Consider the following 23,635-nt stretch of genomic DNA (forward strand, 5'->3'; position numbering starts at 1 on the left):
AAAGCCCTCCACCCCCTTTGACACATGCAGTTACATGTTAATGTTACATATTGGTGTACACAGTCAGCTCAAATGTTAATAATTTGATGTTTGCATGTCTAACAAGATAAAATACATGTTTACTCACTGCCAGGTCTGCAACTGTGTTGCCTGCTGTCAAACTGTTCCCTTCGCATTCACAACATCCACAATTTTATTGTAGTTTTTAGCAAAGAAGTTCTATGCTGTTGCCATTATTGACATGTAAATGTTAGGTCTTGTGGGAACTTGTGTTAACAGTCTCATGCCAAAATGATAAAACTGAACAAACATCCATAGACATAATGGAGGACTGCAAGCAATAAAAAGGGCTACAAGTTAGTTCTGGATAGACAACAACTTTCCCCTGCCATCTGTTTTACTACTGATGGAGTCACAAGTTCCTGGCTCATGCCACTATTTTGTCTCTAATCTACAACGTCTATTAAGATTTCATGAAGTGGTAATGATTATACAATTACTTTCAGCTTGGAAATACCATAATAATGGCCACGAAGACCAAGGTTTGTGAGTTTATGGAGTGGATGTTTATGGATTAAAAAACAAACACACACAGACTGGGCGACTGGCCGGCCATCGATCTGTGTTGCTATTGACTAAAGGAGGGTAGTGGGCGAGACTGGCGCTCAATAGCAGTTACATTTTCATATAAATAACAGCAGCTTTCTGGCCTGTAATTGCCCCAAAAATGAGTACATAGATGAAAGATATAAAGGGACATGGTATTGATTACAAAGGTGCCTTTTTTACGGCTTTTTCGGGAAATGTGACAGCACTTGGATGTCATGCCCAGCCCACTGGATTTTTCTTATTTAAACTATGGTTTGACAACCCCTCATTGCTTACGTTTCTATTATCTTCCCCCTGAGATTAAGCCACACAGAATAGCGCTTACAATATGCAACACCTGCACAACCTATAGTAACCCTAAACTGTACAGTATACACTGTATATGGTTTGGCTTCAATCAGGCATTATAATGCCTCAGTGCTAGAGGCAGATTAAAACTTTGTCTTTGAGTGTTAAGCCCAGTCTGGATCCAGCAGAGACAAAGAATTCCCACAACAATTTTCTACATCTTTTATAGCAGTTCCTTGTCAGACACAAGGCTATTTCACAAAATGCACTGGTGAATTAAAGAGTTAAAGAGACGCAGATACTTCAAGCATAACTGATTTATTAGGCCAAGTGAAGGGAGGAGACGAAGAGAAGAAAATGAATTAGGCCTCACATGCACTTTTAATTACTGTTGTCAAGGTGTTTGCTTCGCCCTTCTGGGGAAAGCAAACCAAACCATCACTCATACCAACTACTTAGAGGACCTGCAGAATGAGCCATAAAGTTTAACACCTCTTCTATGGTGAAACATTTACAGCAACATAAACAAAACTCAACCCCCTCCCCGCAACATCTCTCTTCTGAGGCGAGATGAAGTGTGCTGCATGGTTGGTAAACTGAGAAGAATGAGGGCACAGATCTAGGTGCTCTTCTCACCTCATGTGCTTACCTGTGGGACAGAAGAGGACAAAAGGAAAAACATGTGCCTGTCTGTTTGATCTACCTGTGTGAGGTGCACTGCACATGTAGGGCTGCTGAAACGTCATGGACTGTTTGTTCTTGCTCGAGCAGCGCCGCTGGCCTTCACTGCACTATTCTTATTACAGTACAGTGGCAGAGAAATATTTTCATGCGCGTGCACACACACACACACACACACTTTTCCTTTGATGAAGCTTTGGAATAAGCTATCTATGACCAGGAGCTCTGTTAGAGTGCTTGGCTACAATGTAACTCTCTCATAGCTGAGAGACAAGACACTGGCTAGACAGTCTGACCTAAGAGCAATAACAATGAAGAACGTACACGAGTCTTGCAATATTTAACTTGAATGTCAAGTGCTGCTCAGTGTATAATTGGAGTTAATATTGCTGCGTTCCTCAGTTGGACCTAGGTAATATTGACTGGTAGCTATCGAGGATAAAGGGAGGGTCACTAAATCCATTATTCATAAATGGCGGACAAGAAGATGGTGAGTGTTTCTGCTGACAATGTGGTTGCTCTCCCAGAAGCCAAGAGACATTTTAAAAGCGGATACATTTCCCCACCTCACAAGATTGGTTTCAGTTGTGCCGATTTCTATACGTCCATACGATATGTCTTGCCTTAGCTTCCTGCTGCTCATTCAGTCTTAATTTTCTATGAGTCTGTGTGGTTTTTTTGGTGAAGGAAAACTGTAACGATGGTGCATCATGTTCTTGTTACTGGCAGATGTATAGGGGCAAGAGACTCTCTCTTCAATAAAATAAAAAAATTAAAAAATGAAATGAAGAAAATAAGGTAATGTATAAATCAGGGTCTAAAGTTAACTGTGCTGGACCACCAGCAGCGTACACCGATTTGCCCATTATGGCAAGCTGCAAAATGTTTTCACAGCAGCACATAATTAAAAACAGCATGCCTGTATGTGCATTATATTTTAAACAGGCTTCGATGGAAAGCACAAGGGGCTGGAGATGAGAGCAGTGCAGCAGTGAAAAGGTAATTAAGTTGACCAGAACAAGGCGAGAAGTCACTTTAATATTTCATGCAGCCCCACACAAAGCACTGTGGAAGCCATCAACAACAGGGCACCAACAACAATTATGGAATAATTAGCTGAGAAGCACCCTGGAAGATGTTTCTTTGCCAGGGATATGTATAAGTAATTATATAAGTAATTTCAGACTTGGCATGGTCCAAATTGACTTTGCTCTATGCTTGATCCTGGTAAACTCCAGCAGGCGGACTTGGCATTCACTCTATGTGTGGCAGCATGTGTGAAAGTACAGACACGCATGTATAAGCTTGTTTAAAATCTTTATGTTGGGTTTGTCTCTTAAGTGTTAAAGTCAAACTGAAAGCCATGTAATCTCAGCACTCCGTATATTCAAATGACGACACATGTAGAGTAGTGTTGCACAAATTTACCAATACTAGAAAGGTATCGCAATACTCTGTTGTTAAAAACAATACAGTTTGATACAGTTCTGCCTTTTATTGGGATGATACTATGTAAAAGCTTTAATAACAATGACCTTGATCTACTTATTTCATCGGTCTCCTCTGTGCCTCATGGCACATAACCAGCACATAAACTACTATTAATTAATTACCATTAAAATAATAAACACAAATGACATTCACTTTAAGTCTGGCACATGGTGGCCATGGTGATGAAGTGCAAACCCAGGATTATTCCTGAGTTTGGACTTCATCACCTAATAATTAATTAGCCTACAGTAGTTCACTAAAGTAGACTGAACACATGACTCAATATACCAAGTCAGCCGAGATCTGTGATGTACTTACTGCGTTTTCTATTTAGTCAAATTACATTTAAAAAGGACAATTCATGAGAACAGGTTCTGTTGTAAAGTTCTTTACAACTACAGTAGATTTAATATTCTGTTTATATATTAATAAAAAAAGTTCCATGTTATGTAATTTATTGATCCATTACTTTTCCTGATGTTGTGGTATCGGATAAAAGTCTTAGTTTTGGTATTTTGACAACACAAGTGCAGAGTTCAGGCAGGGTCGAGGAGTAACACTGGGAGTTCTTAAATGAGGGGTGTGGCTAACAACGCTAGCCCCCAAGCAGTATAACTGCCAGTGTTGTCATTGGAGCTGGAGTGATATTGAAACTGAAGCAATCAAACTGCCATTATCAAAATGATCAGTTAAAACCACTGCAAAAATAAAACAAAAAAACAAAAAATGAATTTCTGTTTTTTTATTTGACCAAATAAATCAAAACTAACAACAAAGAGATACATACAGATTTTGTAGTGAAAAGGAATTTAAATTTAGTTCAACTTGCATGTTTATCCTTTATTATTATTATAATAATTATTATTATTAGTATATTTGTTGAAACTTGACATGGGAGAAATATTGAGAAATAATTTGATAATATTGGGTGATTCTGGAGAAAATGTGCTCCATATGTGTTAGTTGGGGGATGCTGTACTTCAGCTTACTGCAATGGAGCGAAAAAGAGTGAGACTATTTTTATCCCACCCTTAAGGCTGGGCCAGCTGTGTCAAAAGTCAACAACTATGGTGACTCCATGCTGTGCTGTTTCGGCCCAAATACACACAGACCCACTCTTGCTTCTGCATTCATACCCACATATGCATACACACATACTGAGATTAAAATTTTAATATCTGAAATTAAACACATAAGATTAAAGGATGCTTAAAATGTGAATGGTGGAAAAGGTTAAAGAGGCTGACTTATTTACAGGAACATGTCTAACTGGAATCTAGAGAATCTCGAAGGGCTGAGCTAACAAACTAAATCCATCCTACGAACTGTGATAACAAATAGAATGTCAACGGTCTTAACCTTGTAACCCAGAAAAAAAGCAAACATGCTTGACAGTGTAACATTGACAATGAAATCAAATTTATCCCGTGTTAGCCATGGCAATATTGCTCTGTATTTGGAAAGCCCATAATGTATTGATGTACAGCTTTGAGAATGACAAGCTGTATTCACTGTGATTTGTTACACTAATAAATGTGAAGACACATTATTGTCCTGCCCTCTCAACTACACGTACACATACATCCTCCTTTGCCTCTCTCTCTCTCTCACTCTCTCACACACACACACACACACACACACACACACACACAGACACACAGACACACACACATATACACTCATTCCTCTTCATGGACCACTTGGCTTTGTAGTGGCAAAGAGCTTGAACAAATTGAGAAATGATTGGAATTGAAAGATGAGTAATGGTGATTCTAGCGCTGTCCCTTCTCAATATGGAGATGATGAGATTTGATTCTTTGAGGTCAGGTACATCATCCGAGCCAAGCGGCTGCCCCATCTACAGTATGACTAAAAGAGATAGGGGGCCATTCACTTTCACATATGGGCTTTTTCTTTTGCCACAATCAGTCACTGCTGACATAAAATCAATGCTATATTTACCAGCACCATTACCATGCTATTACTTCTATTCATTGCCGATTTAGAGCTCAAGTTCTATATGTTACTACCATATGAAGAGCAAGGGAATATGTTAAAGGCGTTGAGGAGTATTATCCTGTCTCCTTCCTGTTCATGTTTGTGCGACTGAATCAACACTGAGGGAATAAATTAGGTCAATGAAGCCCCCCCCCAATCCATTCCTTTCACTGCTATCTCCTCATCATGGTCAGCTATTAACTCACCATTAGGCTAGTGTTGCCACATTCTGCACTGCCAAACACACTGACTAGCAAATGGCAGTTCTGGTTTCATTGACACCCAGTGAAACGAGGGGAAAGCAGGGAATGAGGGAAATGGCATCTGGTTGTGAATTTAAATGTAGTGGAGCTGGCACGAGAGGGGAGGTCTGTTAACATGCATCGTTGATGCACATGAAGCTGTGATTACTATTCCTTATTCGATAAATTGATCCCACAAAAGAAGGAGGGGCATTTTCTTTTCAAAAATGAAAGACTGAAAAAAATAGAAAAAGTGTTCAAAATGGAGGGAAGAAAAATATACTTTCCCATCCACAGCGTTCTACTGATGATCCTCAAATTACATGCTCTGTTGCTCTCAGACCTTTGACAAAAGTGGAGAAGGTTGGCCTAAGTTATTGTCTCAGTGAGCCAGGTAAACTCCAGATGTAAGAGTGACTTGTGTCAGCACAAACCATGGAAAGTCAAATCACTTGTGCGATGGATGTGTTTACTCCTGCCCTCCGTTCATTAGAGCGTGACGGTTCAATGATGAGTAATGTCATGGGGAACAAATCTGTGTTTGGTGTTTCTTTTAATACCAAAATACTTCGGCTCAGCTTTTCTTTCCGTTAGGCCTTAAATATTTGATGTAAAGTTACAAAGGAACAGTGTGGATAGCTGTACTTATGTGACTTTCAAAATCTGTGACATTTCTATAGTTTCAATCATTCCTTATTGATCTTTTTGCCATTGTGCTACTGGCAGCAACGAGGATCACTGCTTGGCCTGGCTTTTCTTTTCTTTTTCAGTTTTACTCACAAGCTTGAGTTTTGAGCAAATTCAACAGAGATGTGATTTTGCCATTTTAAATTGCAAATAACATGCTCTTTTATGAATCTACTTAAAATGCATATCATTACCATGGTACTAAAAAACACCATCCTAGTCCTATACTGGGATTGTCACCATGGCAACAGCTGATAAAGTAATGTGGGGGAAAAGTGGGTTTCCAAACCGTGAGGCGACAACTGTTCAAACACAACAATAACCACCAAAATGAAAAACAAAATATAACACTTAATCTGTGCCCACATAGAGGTTAACACAAGTATGTTTTTAGCTACACAGATATGATATGCAGATATGAACATACTGTACTTTAACAATATATGGAATCTGTCAGCTGAGGTCTGTTAATAACTGACTGATGTGCCATGACCAAGCAAACAGCACATGAAAGCTGTATACAAGGTGTATACCTTGGGGTATTGCATGCCGATCTGTTCTATGTCTGTGCAGAGTGAGCATGAGGTGTAATTACTGGGTCAGAGACCTTAACAGGAGGAGTGGATGAGAATAAGATCCCTTCCCTGGGAAGGTGTTTTTAATAGGAGCATGGGGGATAGCGTGACACTGGTTCTCTCCTGAGACCTGCAGCACCTCTTCCACGTAACAATCTCACCTGTGGCATCAAACCAGACTGTACAGTACTCACTTAATGGAGCACGCGATGGTGCATGATCTTACCTCCAACAGTAAGGTGCCCTGCAAAAACACATAAAAGATGACATTTTTCTTACTTGAAAATGTAGATAGTGGGCCTGGTAGTCTCTCTTCTCCAACCACTTTACAAGATTAATAGGGTAGAAAGCAGGAGTTGAAACTGCAATTAAAGGTGTCTTCTATCAGAAGAAGAACCCCCTTTGGTAGTCAGCTAAAGGAGGACTGAGGGGAGCAATGCTCCACCAGAGAAGTCATTATTTCTCCACCATCCTCTCTCCTCCATGGAATACATTAACTTCACAGTGTCGCTGTCTTAGCCAGAGTGCCTTCATTGCTTTGTTTTTTTAAGGGATGCATGCAATTAGAAGAAGGGAAAGAAGAAAGTGCTTGGAATAGTCCCCAACCCCCAAACAGAGATTGAGTACCAGCAAACAACAAGCTCAGTGGGCCCCTCGGGGCCATGCCTGAGACTGAGGAGAGCCTCTGATAGTCACTGTCACCGCTGCTCATTGACAACAAAAAAGGAAGAAAACAACAGCAAAGCTTCCATTTCACTGAGTAAATGGCTTCCTAAAAATGTACAGATGGATTTCCAATAACAGACACCCACCTTTGTTTGTGTGGAAAAATAAATGATACTTCCTTTGTGGGGGATAAAATACCATAACAGCATCAAAGTAAAAACTACCTCTACTTTAATATTCTGTTGTGAAGTGATACAGACACTGCACAGTAAAACCTATTAGCATTTTATAACAGAGAAGACACCTTACACCCACATCTTATAAACTTTGCTACAGCTGTTCTTCTGTATGGATTACCTTGCTGAAAAGAAAAAGGATCATTACATCCATAATTCCCTGTTTTGCATAATGTCATTGTGAATATTTCCTTGGATTTGACTTTCAGCTGCAATGCAATTAACTATATATAGATTACTTAGATACCTTGCCAGGGCGTACTATCTTGTACAGACAAGTCTTACGTCCATATGGGATACATGTTCGAGTAGCCTCATGATTATGCTCCACCTATGAAAAAGTGAAAGGGATTGTGGAGAATCATCATAATTGGAGAAATGGCAGAGGCATTATTATGAATCTAGCCCTCCCTCCATGTGTGCTACAGTAATGAGCCCGAGGAAAGTGATTGTCGTACATTTGATGGTTCGCTAACTTCATAGTCATTGTCTTTATCTGCGATAGAAAGGAGAGGCGGGGGAAGGATCAAAATTCCTCAGAGGTGCATTTAAAATCACAGTCTCCACATATTACTCAAAAAACTGCCTCTTGAGAGTGTGAGCTGAGATGGCGTCCTTCAAGCCCCGCTGGGTTTCCTGTCATCATGAAATGGGAGCAGGAGATTAGGGGGGTGAGGGATGTAGAGGATGGAGAAGAAGGGGGGTAAATACTGAAATCTGGTCTAATCCCATCTCATACAGCTGAAGATACACTCCTCCCAAGACATTTCTGCTCAGAGCTGAGGTAGGTGAAAGGAATGAGGGGAATACCGTTGGGAATCAGCCTTATAATACATTTTTGAAAGTATGCATCTCTGAATGACCTAACAACTCCAAAACTGGGTTATACATATTCAATAATAGCAATCAACTGTCAGTCACACTTATCTAATGCGTATGCTCATTAGATTTTTTTAATTATTATTTCATATTACAGTGCCAGAGCCACTAAGGGTGCAGTTCAAACAGATATGTTTTTTCTGCAGGTGACTGGCCGTCTGCTGCTATTCTTGCATGAGAAACGCATCAAAGTTGCAATTTTGCACAGCCCATTGTGTTTAATAAAGCTCTGTAAATCACGTCCTTTCCAGTGTAATTAATGGGAAGACAGAAGCGTGAAACACATATCTAGAGGCTTTGTATCATAAGTATTCCAATTCCATAATATATTGTGATTTAATTTTCTGTTATTCTTCCATTTGGCTGCAGCACAAAGCTTAGCAAATATCCCTCGTGACAATTAAATGTTAAAATCAATTGCACTTTGTTGAAATACAAGTCTTCTAAACCACTTTACACATAACGATTAGGGATGGGGATCGTTAATTTTTATTGATACTGATACCATTATTGAGACTGCTTAACGATCTGAGTCTTTATCGATACCACTATTGATACTATATACAATTATTTGGTGACGGTTATTTGGTAAGACTAGCGAGCATGAGGTAGGCCTGCATGGTATGAGGAAAATATTCAATGTGCGATAACATTGTTATATGTTGAGATGACATGTGACTTGCAATAAATAAACAAATTTTGAAGTGTGCATATTAACTGCCTAGTTGTTTCTAAATTAATTATATGATTAGAATTAAAAATTTTAAATACAACTAAATGTTGTTTCTAGAGCAGCAACATTAATGTTTACAACAGCAAAGTCACTATATAAACTCAATATTTGACACCACAATACTGAGTGATGTTTGAAGAAGAATGAAAAACTCAGTCAGCATCTTCCTCCTCCTCCTTCTCCTCCTCCTCATCACTGCCTACAGGTAACGTTATCTGGTAGAAGTAGGAGCAGCTGGTTTTGTCTCAGCAAGCAGCTGAGTTTACAACTATGTGTCAGACTTTAAGACTACAGACTAGTCTATGCTACAGCTTTCTATTTAGCTTGTTTGTAACATTTGGCTAACTGCCAAGTTTACATTAGCTGTGCTTGTATAAAACATACAGGATGAGAGACTGTGGAGAGCAGTTTCAATGAACTCTTTCTACATGTTTACCCTACACACAGGTGTACTGATAAAGTACTGTCTATTTAAGGTTTTTTTGCACGTAGGCCTACTTACAGTAATGAGCGTAGCTGTCGTCTCCTTGGGTAGTTTTGAGCTAACTTAACTTCACTGTCTCCATCGCGACGGTGCAGCCTCTCCCTCTGCTGCCGCTGTGTGTGTATAACGTTACAGGGGCCGACAGAGAGTAGGCAGAGGCTGCAGCCCGATGATAAACTTACACCAGGCCCTTTTGATACTGCGTTGTGGTGCCATCAATGAATAAACATTAGTTTTCTTATTCATCGCGTTTCAAGTTAATCAGATTTGACGCTCGAGACATAACTATACATTATAGGACCCGCTAGTCTCAATACCAGTATCAATAAGCTCGGACCTTATTGATTTTCAGGTTTTGAGAAAGTTTGGAACCGGGTCCTTTTAGAACCGGGTCTTGATCCCCATCCCTAATAATGACAATTCTATCAGTCATCACTTTATGTCATTAAAAACACTATTTGATTGAATACTCTAATGTGATGCATCATTTATAACCAACATTTGGCAAAACACAGTTTACAGAATACCTATCTTGTAACAAACTTCCATCCTGAGTTATCTGTGTATTTAAAAAAATACTTCAGCTTGAATAACTAGAACAAAAATCAAGAGCATGACCTTCATGCCCCCGTTCATGCCTCTTCTCTGTCTTTGTAAAACTCCTTTTCTCTCACGCTCCTCTCATTTTCTAATGAAATGCAACATTTCACAAAGCCCCCAGATTAATGTGCAGAAATATATAAATAAGCGGACGCATCCAGAGTGACTGCTGATGTGAAAGAGGAGGGGATTCTCACAACCCACTGCTCCTGCTGTAAGAACACGCCTTATCAACATTTTCTCCCAGTAAAATGTCAATGGAATGCAACACATTTCATCAACAAGGCTACGCATGATCTGCTGTAAGCTGCATGATCTCTCTGCCTTGTTATACCCATGTTATACTATTGACTCTCACCTCTCCTGTCTGTGCGCCTCAAACATTCATCACTTGTCCACACTGAATGTAAAACCTGGCATAAAGGCTGAGAATGTCTTCTCCACTAATATATTGTCAGTGTCTTTCCTGAGAAAACTCCTATCTGTGTATTAAGTGTAGACACAGAAATGCTGTGATGCATGTCACACACACGCGCATCTTTCAAGGTGTTCACATGCTACAGCTTCCTGGTGAGTGTGCACCAGCTGCTGGTATTTCTAGGAATTCACCTTTACCTCTGGTCACAAGGGACAGAAATGGTTGATTCCATGATTCTAAAGGATATTTAAATGAATTGCCAAAGTGTGTGATTGTGCGTGATGTACAAGCAAGAGAGCAAATTTGTATGTATATTAATTCAGTGCTACATTGGGATGAGCTACCTTGCAAAGTCCTGTTGTGCCATTTAATTTAACAAGGAGCCCTGTCTATGCAAATCGTTGGGAGACATTTTTCATCACTCACATGAATATAGTGCATAAAAAGGAAATCTCGCCTGTTTTATCCCTGCTCAGGTGTTTCGTGGAGGTGGACAGGAGCCCAGAAAGCTGCAGTCCGCACGAGTGTCGTAGTGGAGCATTTGTAAATCTGAGTGAGCACATCTGTCCTTTTTACACCCATATTCCAATTTATGTTCTTTTAAACTTCTTGTTTGCATCGCTGTTTGGAATTTTGTGATGAACGGTGTGCATGAAAAACCTTGTATCCTTTTAAATTGGGCAGTTCCTCATGGATTAAAACTATGAGGAAAAAACTTGCCAAAAAGGCAATTCCACGCAGATCGAGTACAGAGGTGTCTCATAAAAACAACATCATGGCTGCTCTGTGTCCTCAGGACAGGCCCGCTTATGTCACTGCCTGCTTACTGTATGTGTGAATCTCGGTGTGTGGGCAGGGGGGGGCTAGCTGCCCTGGATACGTGCACCCGAGTATTAATGTTCAGAATAAACAAGTGGCTACTACTGACTCTACTTTTAACATATTTTTTATGATGCTTAAGGATTCAGATACTACCCTCCTGTCTGGGCCCCTGTCAGTATTTCTCTGTGCAGACCAGTTGTTTTTATCTCCTTACCTCCACAAGTCAATACTGGTTAAGTTGCTGCTCTGTCCGCACACAAGGACACGTGAGATTCAGTTTCACCAAAATAAGAAAACACTGGATTTACAGGCAAAGAGCCCCCAGGCAACGTTAAGCACTGTAGATTTTGAATGAGCGTCTGTGGATATCAGAAAAATGCATCCACAAGTACTCGAAAGAAAACTATTTTTATCAGAGATTATCTAAAAAGGTAAAATAGTATTTTCACTGGCCAGGGGCAAGGGGAGGGCTCTACAGTACCCAGATGTCAGTAAGTGGGTAAGTGAGAGAAAGGCCATTTGGCAGAACTGTGTCCAGGTCAAAGATGGCACTGTAAGGAACCAACCCATATTAGTGCACAATTTCTCTCAGTTACTGCTGCATACACACAGCGGCCATAACACGTCAGCAAGAGGAGGTCAGCAAGCATTGGCTCCTTCTTACCACACACAGCATTATTGTACTGTTGGTCAAGAATGTTGTACTTGCCATTAAATCCTAACCTTTTCCTTCTTTTGTGGTTATAGAATTCAACACAATTACCATCACCGTTAGAGCTTCTGAAAATTTTGCTTCAAGTCTCAAGCATTATTTCTACTAAATAAGCAGCAGCCAAAGTATGTGGTTTGCTCGATTTGAGTAGAGTAACCAAGCAAGCCACCATCTATCAGCAGATCCTGACTCAGATGTTGCAAAATCCGGATCGGAAAGTGACATCATCTTTTTCCAACTGAGCCCCGCCCTCTTCAAATCAGTGAGAAAATCAAAAAATTCTGTTCTAAGTTTGGCCAAAATAGTGCAGAATCCCATCACACAGAATCACCAGTATGAAGGTGATAAAGAAAATATGTTTTAGGACATTTATCCTAATGTACAGAGTACTGTGTATAAGTTAGTTCACCGCCTTTGAAGGCATGTTAAAAAACAGGTTCTTGACTTACGATGTGGAGCTTCAAGAAGTCTCCGAGACCAGAGGAGCTATCCACCCTCACCAGGACAGCATCTTTCAGGTGCGTGCTGAAGCCAATGGCTAGCCGGTCTGCCCTTGTGCTGGGACGGTCATTTGGAGGCCATGTGTATGTGATGAGTCCCCCATCTCGCCCAAATATGTACGTTGTTCCCGCTAGAGAGAAAAAAAAAGGTGAGAGAGAACAAATAGAAGATGTTAATATAATAATACTCTTCCGTACAACCGTGTACCAGGGTGAACTGTCAACACCAAAACATTATTAACACAACAAGGCTGGCATCAAAGCCATGTGTACAGAGCACCATCAGTCTGGAGGGTTTTATTGCGCTGAGTAATGACTTTGCAAAGCACTGAGCAACATATCACTCTTGAACAGCTCTCAGCTCCATCTGAGGGTTTAAGTACACTCATGTCAATTCATGAGTAGGGGAAAATTCAGCGGAAATGAGGGAGGCAGGTCCCGGTGCTGCTTTCCTCATAATGCTACACAATTACTCAGTTTTACTGTTACTGCCTGTGTCACCTCTAGAGGGAAGAGATACAAGTGAATGCTAGCAAATGTGCAGTTGTGTCCCTGGTGCCCAGGTAACTAGCATGCCAAACAGTCACCTCCCAATCTCTCAAGCTTCATTAGCAGCCGGCAGCATTAGTGACTGATTGGCCCAATCGTGCCCTTCTTGTGACCTCCAAACCAGCTATCTCCCATCTTGCTGCAATACCTCACTGTCTTTAGCAGCCATATGAAAGGTTTGGACATGACCTGCTAGATGGAAGAGGTTCTAATTACCTGGCTATTCAGCGAGAGACAGTCTTGTGGCCTTATGCCAGTGACCTAGTCAAATTGATGGTTGGAAATAATTCCTTCTTGACTAATAAAGAAAGTGGTCTATTAAAAGTGGGAGTATGTTCATGTATAAAGCCACGGTCTCAGGTTTTGATGCTTGCCTATCATCCAGCGCTTCACCATGTCAGAGCTGTCAGATTTGTCTAAATCAAATACCGTAAGTGCCTATTTCTTCCCAATTAGAAACATTCATTATGCGAGTGTTTCAATTAATTTTTGCCAGGACAGTGGAAAGTATGGTTTGTGGAACAAAGTGAGTACATGTGCGTGCAATTGTGAACGAATGAGTATGTGAGAAAATGAATGCGGCTGTCAGATTAGCATAAAAAACAGCTATCTTCATGAAAAATTAGACAGGGAGCTCCGTGTGTGAGTGAGAGAGCGAGAGAGAGAGAGACAGAGTGTGTTAATATTCATAGGGGCTGGGAGTTAAACAGCCTTAGCCTGAACAATAGATTATAAATCATTCTGACTGTAATTCCAATATTTTCTTGTAAACCAGTTCACAAGGATATAAAACTATCGATATATTTTGCAATTATTTATATATTTCAGTTGTTTTCCTCCCTCTGGCTTTTCTTCACAGCGCAGTGATTAAAGCGCGTCACTCTACTCTCAAGTTCCTTTTCCAATTTCACTCCCTCATTTGAGTCAATACACACTGTCAACCATTAGCTAAAAAGAATTGCATCATTAATTACCAATAATGTGATTAACAAATGATGTTGGGACATACAGATCTATGGCGGGATTTATTGTTTTCATAAAGCACAACTCGCATTTGTAAATCGTAATGAAATAACACTGTAAGCATTCTTGTTCTCTTAATGGATAAAGCATTATGAAGCTTGATGACTACAGGGGAAAAGACATTATGTGTAATATATTTGCGAGGCTGGCATCATTTCTTTTTCATGAAGTATGCCGGCTACCGCTGAAAAACCCTTCTTGTTTCACTAATGCATATCTGATGTTGGCCCCTTCACAGAGCAATCTCCAATTCATGTAGCTCACGCTGGACTGTTGTCAAGTTTTACCCCAAGCCACCAAACACTTGCTCCATGCTCCAGCTTATTATAATTAAGCTCTTTTAAACCATGTCAGTGTTGGAACTCACTGGGCCCTTAAGCGTCCATTTCCCCCTCTGTCTATTCACACGATTTGACACCCACTTTATCCCACTGACAGCTTATTTACTGTTGGTGACCTCCAAAAAAGGCCACTATAATATAAAGATTGCTCATTTCAGTTGACTGGTGTGCAGATCTTGCTGGTGACACCCTTAAGCTAAATGGATAAACAGCAACACCCCGATGTCAAGGCACCAAAGGTCAACTAAACTAACTCTGTGACATGCAAATGGTCCCAAAACAGATTCAGAGAGAAGCAGAGTGCATAAAAAGGTTTTTGAATAAGTGGTAAAGTAGTCAAAAATCCATACAAGCATGTAAGTCTGGTGAGAAACTCCTTGAGGGGCTGTTGAGGATTAAGATACATGGAGAAACATGGCTAATGCACACCTACACAGTTGTGCAGTGGCATGAAATCAGCAGACACGTGCCTGTGTAACTCCAGTGGTGGGAGTAATTACGCACTGGCTCCGTATTTGTTATTTGTGTGCTCTCCTGGGACACTGGGCCCAATATGGATCTGTTGTAGTCATTAGATACAGTAGTATCCTGGAAATACATGGCTGTTTGCTGTCTCTTTAGTTTGACAAGAGTTTCATTTTATTCCCTATCCACCATCTAATGAAAAACAAATGAAAGGACAATATCTAGGTAGGTAATGAGGGGTATTTGAGACACGAAGTGCTTTGAGGTGTAGCGCTACACAATACAAGACCCGCAAAACAGAATGTAATTTCTTGCCCTACGTATTCCCACATGCTTTTGTATCACTTGCATTCATATGCATTTCCCTTGAGAGGTCATAGTGCAGAAACAAAGAGGCAGTGTGTTTTGAGCAGGTATTGGTAAATCTTATTCAAGGCTATTACAGATGAACAGACCTCCAGGATCTGTTCTCATGTTGGACTATATAAAAAGTTGGCTTCTCTCCACTGTGCCACTTATCATAGAAGGTACACACTGGCAGATCATATATTCTGCTTTCATAAACTAGAATAACTGTGGTTGTATGCCTCTGTCAACAAAGTTGCGGTTTACATCTGTCCAACTCTGCCCAGACATATATATCTATATATATATATATATATATATATATATATATATATATATATATATATATATATATATATATATATATATATAGTAAACATTTGGAAGGAACTGAATAAAAGGTATAAAGTGTATTTTTTGGATAAACAGAAGTTACTATCACTATATTATAGTATAATCCCAGTGAATATACATTGTTGAACTGATTAATGAAGGGTGTACTTTGTAATTACTATGTAAAGATGAATTCTTATAGTGTATAGTTACACAAAATGTGCTGCTTTTGTTTTCTCCTGCCATCAGCTGTAGTTGAAACTCACTCACAGGATCACAATTAGCTAGGCGTGCTCCATTACAATGTATGCAGTCTCTGATGATGCTTGAAATTCAGAATGAGGAAAATTCAGAGCCAGGAAGTGAACGGCAGAATGGAGGAAAGCCCGTACGGTGAAAGTTATTTGTGTGAAATCATTCTTAAAGTAGGGCTAAAAACCTATGAGTATGAGTATATTGAACCAATCTGCACCTATTCAGCTTCCGACCAACTGTGCAGTATGCTCTTACTCCCTGTCTGTTCCTGAATTGTGGTGTTGAATAATGGCCAAAAAGTTTTTTCCAGGACATTATGATGTCACAGTGATGTTGACCTTTGACCACCAAATTCAGTTCATCCTCCAGTCCAAGAAGACTTTGAATAGTTTGAAGAAATTCCCTGAAGGGCGTTTCAGAGGAGCATATAGCAACCTGTCCCCTAAGCAATGTATGCTAAATAAACTGTGCAGAGTCATACGAAGAGGCGGATAAGTGTCAGCAAAGGAAATTGTACTGGCTCTGTGCCCTAGTGTAGCTGTTCTGGGGTGGTTAGGATACACAGACCAGGCTGGGTGCTTCACTATCCTGCTCAGCTAGTCAGGCCCGCAGACTGCCTTTCCTCTGACCTCCAACATGGCCATCATAACGAGCCTCATATTACCACCTCTGCCGAGAAACTGGGGAGGAATCCAATCATAATTACATAGTTGTGATGGAAATATGAAAAGGAGAGATGACATTATGGATCTGCTTTCTGTCAGCACCAAGCACTTGTGTTGCTCTCAATTTGCTGCCAAGGATTCCCGTAATGACTGGTGTGCAAAAATAGATTACCCTAGATGTGGCATATAGTATATCATTCTGAGATTATTTTATCATGAAGCCCTTGAATAGAAAGAAAACCTCTTTCCCAATTGTTTCTTGTCGATATATATACATCTTATACTCGGACATAAACAGGTTTTCCCATTTTATGTTTAACTTATACTTTATGTCTTTGTGTCTAGTGGAAATAAGCTTAGTGAAGACAAGATCCGCAAGATCTATGAAGCAGTTCAACATGTTCGTGAGAGAAATAAGTAGTGACCATTTACATAAATATATGCATGTTGTTCATCCTCAAACCATTTAAAAGGACAAAACTATATTAAGGATAACATCATTTGGGTTTATCTTTGGTCTGTGCCCCTCTGGGAGGAAGACACTTAAAAGAAGCTTAATGATGTCTATTGGATTACAATTTTCAGTTTCCGGAAAAATCATTACCACAATTTATGAGAACACTATTTATAAGGACACTATTATCCAATCAGATGCTATTTGTTTCTGGTGAAGGAGCTACCTCCGATCAATGCTCCTGAAGATTTAGTGCCATGAGGGCAGTCGACGTGATCAATTTTTTTTTTTTCTTCCCACTGATGTACCTTTCTCACTTCTACTTCTACATTTTGGGACAATTAAATGGTCTAGTAGTTGAGCAGATGGGGAGGTAAACAGAATGTGGGGTTATGACCAAAAACCATTGAAACTTGTGTTTTTCCAGCTGCATGTTCTAACTTGTCGGGTAAGGGCACGGTTCACCCAGCCTCAGTGTATAATTAAATGGCACATCACACCCCATGATCCAAAATAATGATGCCAATAATGATATCTATCCATCTATTGATGTAATCTAGGGATTCTTGTTGCACAGTCTCATTCTACTCTAGACTGCTTTGGCAGGCAAAATGTATTAAATATTATTCAAATATTTTGCGACATGAATTAGCAATAAGGGAAAAAAACACAATTTCATTATTTAAATGTCAATGTATAGTATGTTTGAAGTAGAATGATATTTCTCCTGTTAGCTAGTCATTTAGTTAGACCTTTCACATTATAGATTTTACCTGTGTGTGTGTATGTGCTTTTGTTAGCAACTGACTGTGGAGGTTATAAAAGAGAATCTATGGCTTTGTTTACACAGTCGCTTCTAGCTTGTAATGAATTTAAATGGCTCATTTTGTGATGTACTGTACTTGCATAAAATTATCAAGAATGCACTGCAAATGCTTTGTCCAGAGAGCGGGCTAACCAGGGACAAATTCCTGGGCTATTTATTTTGTCCCAGTCCCCCCCTGCTGTACTGTAACCATGTGTTTCATACAATTCTATATGAATTGGCCACTGTTGCTGTAAAAGTAAAACCTCTTCTGTACACCGGAGAATGTTTCTGACTGTGATTACTATACTTTCCTGTCGGTGCATGGTGGGGCTTTGTGTTGGTGTGGTGACATTTCTGTCAGGATTTTTCTTCTCTGTGCCCCGTTTGGGGTTCTAGCCACATACTGTGAACTTTACTGCTTTAAAGTAGGGGGAGAGGAGCTATGGTATTAAGGATCAACTGGGATTTCTTGCTTGTCCCATTCACCTTTCCGAGTTGTCAAAGGTGCATGGTGCACTGCAGTTACGTTCTGTGCTACTTTCATGCCTCTACCAAGTCGTGTGTGCATGTACGGCTCCAATTCATGAGCTTACAGTCTTTTTTGTGGATATGTAGGCCAATTTGACTTTGACTTGTAATTCCCTCAAGCAGGAAAAAATAGTTTTTTTTTTGTATATCCACATGTGGCTGTACAACAAATGAGGACCAGGCTGGTGGATGCACCTTTCCCTTGGCCAGACTGTCCCTGTAGGTGACTGCCAGTTCTTTTTGGCTCTTCACCTAATGTCACTGAACTATTTCTTTCATTTGGCAATGAAGCTCTTAGCACCAGAGCAGCACAGTAGCCTAATGCCTTCTATCTTCCCAAGCTAATTAAATTTAAAGTGCCATACATTCGCTTGTGGCAATTCTGTACCTTTTGCACAAGGACACAAGTATTCTCCTGAGAGAGAGCTTTTATGTGGCAGATCCCTTCTGTACTGCTCTCTACTGTACATCAGAGTTGTCAGAGCGCACTGCTTTGACTGATAAAGAAAACCACATGTACTGCTAATGTGTTCTACCCTGTTGCCAATAACCTCATGTATGCACTGTGAATTTCTGGACATGACAAAAGTCACTTTCCACACTCTGCATAATGTTTTTTGTACTGTGTCCACTGGCTTACAAGATGGGGATTATTTAAAGAAAAAAAAAGAAAAAAAAAGGATTATTTCTAAGCAAATTATACACATTTTTGCTCAAAGGCAGCAAGGTCAGATGCGGGCCAGTCTCAAGCTTGTAACTTATGCTTATCTTCCTCACATTCTTGTAATGTATGTTAAAGCTTTTGATGAACCTATGTCTGCAACACTAAAATGCCATTATTATTAGTCATTTTTTTTGTCCTGAGTTGACTTTGGCAGTCATGTTGGTGTTTTCATGGTGATTTTTTTCCAAAAATCAATTTACTCTTGTAACTGGCGATTGGTGTATTTTGAGTGTATGGTTCTTGTGCTTGAGTAAGTCATAAAAAACAAGACAAAATATAATTGTTTTCAATTGTTTTCTTTATACTTCTCATGATCAAAGTAATTATAACCTTTCATGAATAAAAACAAACAAAAAACCTCCAGATGCGTGCAGGAAAAACTGACCCACCTGTCAGATGTCACTTTTGTAGCTGACATAACCAAATGCTTTGACATGTGAGGTGATTAATTGCCTGTCACGTATGACTGCCAGCCACTGTATGTTGGAATAATTTAGTACAGAGAACAGCAGCAGCTCTGAAAATACAAGTTGAGAACAATTGTTCTTCCAGTTGTTTGGAGTCTGCAGTTAAAGCACAGCCCTCTGGTTGTCCATCCCATGGGCACAAATGAAGAAAATTCAGCTGGACAATGAAAACTGGAAAGCGAGGTATAGTGGATGCAGCTAGATGCCTGTGGCCACCCCACAACCCCCACCCAATCACTATTTCTATATCTGTTCATTGTTCCATTGCAGTACAGCGAGGTCCTTTCAACAATTTAAACCTCGCTCTCAAGTTTTGCTGGAAAAACCCATTCTCTGTCTTCAGTGGTGTGTGAGCAGCCCTTTAGGAGACTAAAAGGGCTATGGATTGTTGACTTGTCTTAATCCTCTCTCAGCACAAACAACTGCCTTCCTTATAATGGGATATGCAGTTACAACAGAACCAGCAAGCATAAGAAAAGGTTTCATCGCAGGTTGCAGCTGGAACAATCCTGTACAACATACTACTGACATGACAGCAAAACAATTTTTTCATGTGGCCATCTAAATTATACATATAATATACGAATCTCGTCAATTTTACACATCACTGGAACCTCGCTATAGTGCAGAGCTTAAACATTTATTGTGTGAACACAGTAGAAAGTGTGCAGTTTTGCCAAATAGCCTATAATTGCTGCAGTTTTGTCATGAAAGTAAACTACAACATAAAATGCTGTATACCACACACTCTGCCACATCCTGCTTTGCTTTCGTCCATGTTTCTCTTTTTTTTCCTTACATTTTTAAGTGATAAATCCTCCCTTCAGTCTTCATCAGAAGGCTGGAGGTGAGCTATTCTCTTTGCAGTCAGCAGAAAGCAGAGTGGACAGAGGTGCTAAATCAACCTAGAGCCCAGACTGCCTGCTTACTTTGAGTGGGCTTAATAAGTCTGCGCATATTGGCATATATACAGCACAGTCGATAAAAACTTTTACAGTCCATTGCCCAGAGAGTTAATCTTCACCACCACCCAATAGGGTATCCAGTAATATCTGCTGTCTGGGATTGAGATATTATATACACCTATCCCGATACAGCATCTGTATTTTGATGTATTTCACTGATGGTATATGTAATGAGTTACTAATAAAAATAAATGTAATTAAACAGCATTTTTTACACTTTGAAAAACAATAAGTTGTACTAAAGAAAACATGGATAAAAAACAAAGCTACACACAAAAAAGGGTGAACTGAAAGTCCTCAGGCAGTCACCCATAGCCTTTAAGCTAGACTAGGCAAATATTCTAATTAGCCCATTTCCACAATATTGTTTTAACAATATCCAGCGACCTATGAGCCTTAAGCTCCTTCTAATGAAGACGGTCCCAAAGCAGCATTTCTGCATAGGACAGCTGACAGTATCCAACCTGCCTTCATAAGCTGCAAAGGATTAAGCCTCTCTCTCCCCCCACTCTCTCCCTGCTTTGCTAATTTGATGTAATTAAATTAAGTGGAGACTAAAAGTGGGGCACTGCTGCTTGCCCCCATGATTGGTCATCCTTATTAGAGGGTATAAGATGCCAGCTCCAAATAGGAGCAACAAAACCTAATAAACACAGGGAGAGAGATAAAACATAGGTGCACTTAAGTCAGACCTCAAGGCGCGTACAGTACAAAATGACCACATCAAAGAGGAAGAAGAACTGAGAGAGATAAAGATTTGTGCTAGATGTTTAAGAACAGAAACATTTTTTATACTTTACCAACCATTACTGCATATTTAAAGGTATTTATTTAAAGACAGGTTGCGATTTTTCATGTTTTTCTAAAGTAACACCCCATGAACATTTCGTCTTTGCTGACATCCAGTGGTTTATTTTGTCACCTTGCTGCAGGTGTATTCTAGGACCCCATGACATCACTGTTCGGTGTTGTTACAGGTGCAACACAGCACAGCACAGGCTTGAAATCTTTTGCCAGAGGGGGCAGCAAAACATTGCATTTCAGCCTGGTGTTCAAATACAATACTCAAAAGCCATATGTAGTTGTAATAGCTAATGAGGTAATATGAGACTTCAGAGGTCTGAATTAGCCAAATCAAGTGGGTGTCGCCTGGTAGTTTCATATAGGTTTATTGCCAATGTTATTATTGCCAGGTGAAGTTATTTATTGCCAATGTTACACCAAATCCTGTGACCCATCAGATTCTGTGACTTGAATAGGAATTCCAGCTAAATTGCCATTGCAAAGGTTTTCATCATACTTTTTCACACACTTTATTTTGAAAGGCTTTAACCACAAATGTTGCCAACAGAGAATCTAGAAACAATATTCAAAATATTCAACAAATTCTAATAACTGTATAGTCTTTCTCATCTTGTCTTTCTGTAGAGCACAAAACACCTCACCTAACAATAATTGGTCAACACTATCAAAATACATTTTTGGCAACACCTATCAAAATACAGAATGTGATAAGGTATGATAAAAACATCTGAGGTAGCTGGAATTCCTAATCGGGTCACACAATCTGATGGGTGACAGTATTTGGTGTAACACTTGCAACAAGCCTTAATGCGACTACCAGGGAGTACGTCTGCCGCGGCAGCAAGAAAACACTGTAACTCAGACTCCTTGAAGACTCATATTAGCTTCAGCTGAACTTAACATTTTTTGCAAGGAACAAGTACTGTTTACTGTAACGCATCCCTATTTCAAGCTAGGAAATAGGATGGAATGGCTTCATGGCCGTTATAGACAGGAGGAATCATTACAATGACTCTTTTCACACACAGTACATCATTTTAGTATTGTATCAAGATACACTACGAACCTATCCCTTAAGCAGCCATAAACTGATACAATCTGCAGTTCGACAACAATTCTGAAACAAGAAACCTACCCCTGCATCATACTGTTGCAGTACTTCACCATATTTATCCTCACACTGCTCTGAAGAGATAAGCCTTCACCTCATCATGACGGGGCCCCGGGGTAGCCATACCAACCTCCCTCCTTCTTCATGGCAGGGGACCATCAATTCATGGTTGAGGTAAAGTTCTGCCCCCTGGGCTGGTAACATTATTCCATGAATGCTCAGTCGACCAGTGTCACTCACACCCTTCTGCCCCCTCCTCTGCCATGCTTGCCATGCCACTTCCCCTAAGCCCTAAGTAATACATGAGCCCCTGCCTTGTGGAGCAGAATGACCCATCCAGGCAGAGCTGACAAGACCCAGTGTCTTAATGGAGCAATACACCAAACGGGCCCTTTGTTACCCTGACCAGCTGCATATCTGCCTCCCCAGCCAACAGCCTTGGCTCTGATAGAGGTGTCTCACAGTATCGACAGCTTCTAATTTACTCTCTCATCATCACTTGCCTCATTTGCTCCTCAGACACAATGCTCCCTTTCTCTCAGTTCAGGTCAGCCATTTTGTTTGCCAGCAATTTGTTGATTAGATTTTTCTGCATCCAGTGTTTAATTTGCGTTCCAGCGAACACACATATCAAAGTTAGACTTAAATAAAACCAAGCATCAATCAATTCTTTGCTTTTTCATTCCCAGTTAAAAGCCACTTTGACTGATTACGCGCCATCAGACATCAGTGCATTATTTAATCTGTGTGTGTGTGTGAGTGCGCAAGCATGTACCAAACATCACAGCCACCAAATGGTCTCTAGAAGCTGTTGTCTTCTATGTTAGGGAGCCAACAGATGTGGAGTATGAGTGCAGTTCTAATTACTGAAAAAGACAAGTGTGGGGGATAATTACACAGTGGAAGTGAGGCAGAAAACAGTGTCCAGGGCCAGAGCTCTGATCTGAGACTAGAGACAATTTTGGCTAGCCACTACCATATGCAACCCAACCTGCATCAGCACAAACACTGCCCTCACAAAGAAGCTGCTTTAAGATCAGATAGAGCTATGGTGCTTTACTGAACATACTACAACATTAGCGCTATTCATAAAAGCAAATTATATAAGAGTTTATACCAAAAAATGCTTGTGCCGCAGGAGGGCTGCTTTTGAAATGATTTAATGCATCCGCATCTC

General features: G+C 40.1%; 1 protein-coding gene across 30 annotated transcripts in view; it reads right to left on the bottom strand.

Annotated features, from left to right (window-relative positions):
* LOC119917204 (neurexin-1a) overlaps positions 1–23,635 on the bottom strand; it is a 252,869-nt gene that overhangs the window by 73,811 nt on the left and 155,423 nt on the right. For all 30 annotated transcript variants that reach the window (XM_038737402.1, XM_038737391.1, XM_038737387.1 and 27 more), the window contains one exon: positions 12,571–12,752. In XM_038737402.1, the coding sequence (XP_038593330.1) occupies positions 12,571–12,752 (182 nt within the window). The remainder of the gene's footprint in view (positions 1–12,570; positions 12,753–23,635) is intronic.

The sequence above is a fragment of the Micropterus salmoides genome, unplaced genomic scaffold (genome assembly GCF_014851395.1).
Source record: "Micropterus salmoides isolate LMB-PRFRI ecotype aquatic unplaced genomic scaffold, ASM1485139v1 Ms_hic_scaffold_22, whole genome shotgun sequence".
NCBI lineage: Eukaryota > Metazoa > Chordata > Actinopteri > Centrarchiformes > Centrarchidae > Micropterus > Micropterus salmoides.